The sequence below is a fragment of the Chaetura pelagica genome, unplaced genomic scaffold, assembly GCF_000747805.2.
Source record: "Chaetura pelagica isolate M959 unplaced genomic scaffold, ChaPel_1.0 scaffold872, whole genome shotgun sequence".
Lineage (NCBI taxonomy): Eukaryota > Metazoa > Chordata > Aves > Apodiformes > Apodidae > Chaetura > Chaetura pelagica.
Window position 1 is genome coordinate 156,376 of NW_009952388.1, and position 1,715 is coordinate 158,090.

General features: G+C 57.3%; 2 protein-coding genes across 2 annotated transcripts in view; one reads left to right on the forward strand and one right to left on the reverse strand.

Annotated features, from left to right (window-relative positions):
* The window catches only part of LOC104398133 (bifunctional protein NCOAT-like), a 17,751-nt gene extending 17,073 nt beyond the window's left edge, over positions 1-678 (reverse strand). Inside the window, exon 1 of the mRNA XM_010008183.1 lies at positions 639-678. Within this exon, the coding sequence (XP_010006485.1) occupies positions 639-678 (40 nt within the window). The remainder of the gene's footprint in view (positions 1-638) is intronic.
* Positions 679-1,574: 896 nt separating this feature from the next.
* DOK1 (docking protein 1, 62kDa (downstream of tyrosine kinase 1)) overlaps positions 1,575-1,715 on the forward strand; it is a 16,263-nt gene continuing 16,122 nt past the window's right edge. The window contains exon 1 of the mRNA XM_010008184.1: positions 1,575-1,668. Coding sequence (XP_010006486.1) covers positions 1,575-1,668 — 94 coding nt within the window. The remainder of the gene's footprint in view (positions 1,669-1,715) is intronic.

The following is a 1,715-nucleotide window of genomic DNA, read 5'->3' on the forward strand; positions in this document are numbered from 1 at the left end:
GCCTTGCCCAGCCGAGTGGCATCTTAACCCAGAGAGCATGTACAAGTCTTCCTTACCATGCCAGTGTGAGGGATGGGGCCAGGAGAGAGCAGAGGTTTCCCTCCTCCTGTAGTGAGGCACTGCCGATGTCCTCCCAGCAGCTATCACCACCTGCTGCCATTTCATCCGATCCACAGGCACGGGCTTGCACAGGAGAAGTGGGCAACGAAGGCCCAGAAAATCAGGATCTGTGGCATCTCTCTCTTCCTTTTGCAGGTTAATGCAGTGCCAGGAAATCCAGTCACAGTGTCTGGGCCATCAAGGAATCCATGAGCAGCAGTGACATGGCAGGAAGGAGGCCATCAGAGTGCACTGTGCTGTGATCGCACAGAGGAGGCTGCAGAAAGCAAGGGGAGCTGGAGCACCTAAAGTCTCAGCCCCTGAACCAGGGTCCTTGCTCCAGCCAACCTGGTCAAGGTTTCCCATCACTACACCTCTGTCACACAGGCTGAGGCTGGTAACCATGCAATCACAGCTACTTTCCTTAACGAGGGCTATGAGGGGAAGAAGCCATTGAGCACTAGAGTCCTGTCAATTCTGCTGCCCCTCTCAGTCTCAGTAGGACAGTGGGACACATGGGCTGCTCAGCTTCCTCATACCAACACCTTTCTTTTTGAACATGTTCTTGCAATCCTTCATATTTCTTGCTAGTTACAATTCATCCCACATTTTGTCTTCCTTTATTATTTGTTATTTTTTTCTGTTCCTCCTAGTGTTCCATCTAGTTTCTACTCTTATGCCTTTCCTTCTGAAGTTTCAGGTCATTATATGAACAACGAGTTCCCCTGCACCCAGTGGTGGGATGGTTTCTGTTGTGCCCTATTGCTTCATTAAAGCCCTGCTGAGGTTTCTCGATGCATTTTGTTGGACCTGATCTCCCACACCCTGAATTCCTTACATTTCCTCTGAAAGGCACTTTGAAGTTTGACATGCACTTTTGACTCCTGTTTTACCTGGTGTAAGGTCTGGGAACGCCTCCCCCGGGGTCCCACAGCCCTCGGTAGCCCAAGCTGGCACGGGGTAGCCATGCTCTGGTGCAGGCAGCCTGTGGCTCTGAGCCTGACCTTGCTCAGCAGCTCCTATCCCAGGTGTGGAAGCCACAGAGTGGGAAGGGGTGCAGGGACAAGGCCAAAGCTCCATCTCCTCCCCAGCCTCAGGACAATGTGGGACATGTATTCTGATGGGTCTGGAGACCAAGACTCTGTCACTGAATGTGGACAGCTCAGATCAGGGCCAACCACCGCGGGGGCCAGATCCTTCCTCGAGAGTCTGCGGTTTCCTCCCTCTGCCAGGGCACGGTTTGCAGCCGGCTGTCCCCACAGCTCCCGGGCTGGGCCGGCGCAGCCCCTGGAGGTGGCCCTGGGGTAGGGACGGTCCCACACGATGCTCCCCAGCCCCGTGCAATGCCCTGCACGGCTGCGGGGGTGGGGGGAAGGGGGTTTTGTCACGAGTTGGGGGGACGCAACCACTGGGGTCACAGGCCAGAGCCTCCAGAGCCGCGCAGGTCCTGCCCAGCAGCCCGGGGGGGAAGGCACATGCCGAGCACCCGCGACCGTGGGGCACTGCACCGGGAGGGCACCGGAGCACAGGCGGTCCCGGTGCGCGGCACCGAGTGCGCGCGGGCAGCGCGTGACAGGCACATGTGAGCGTGCACACGCGTGTTCTCGCACACCCAC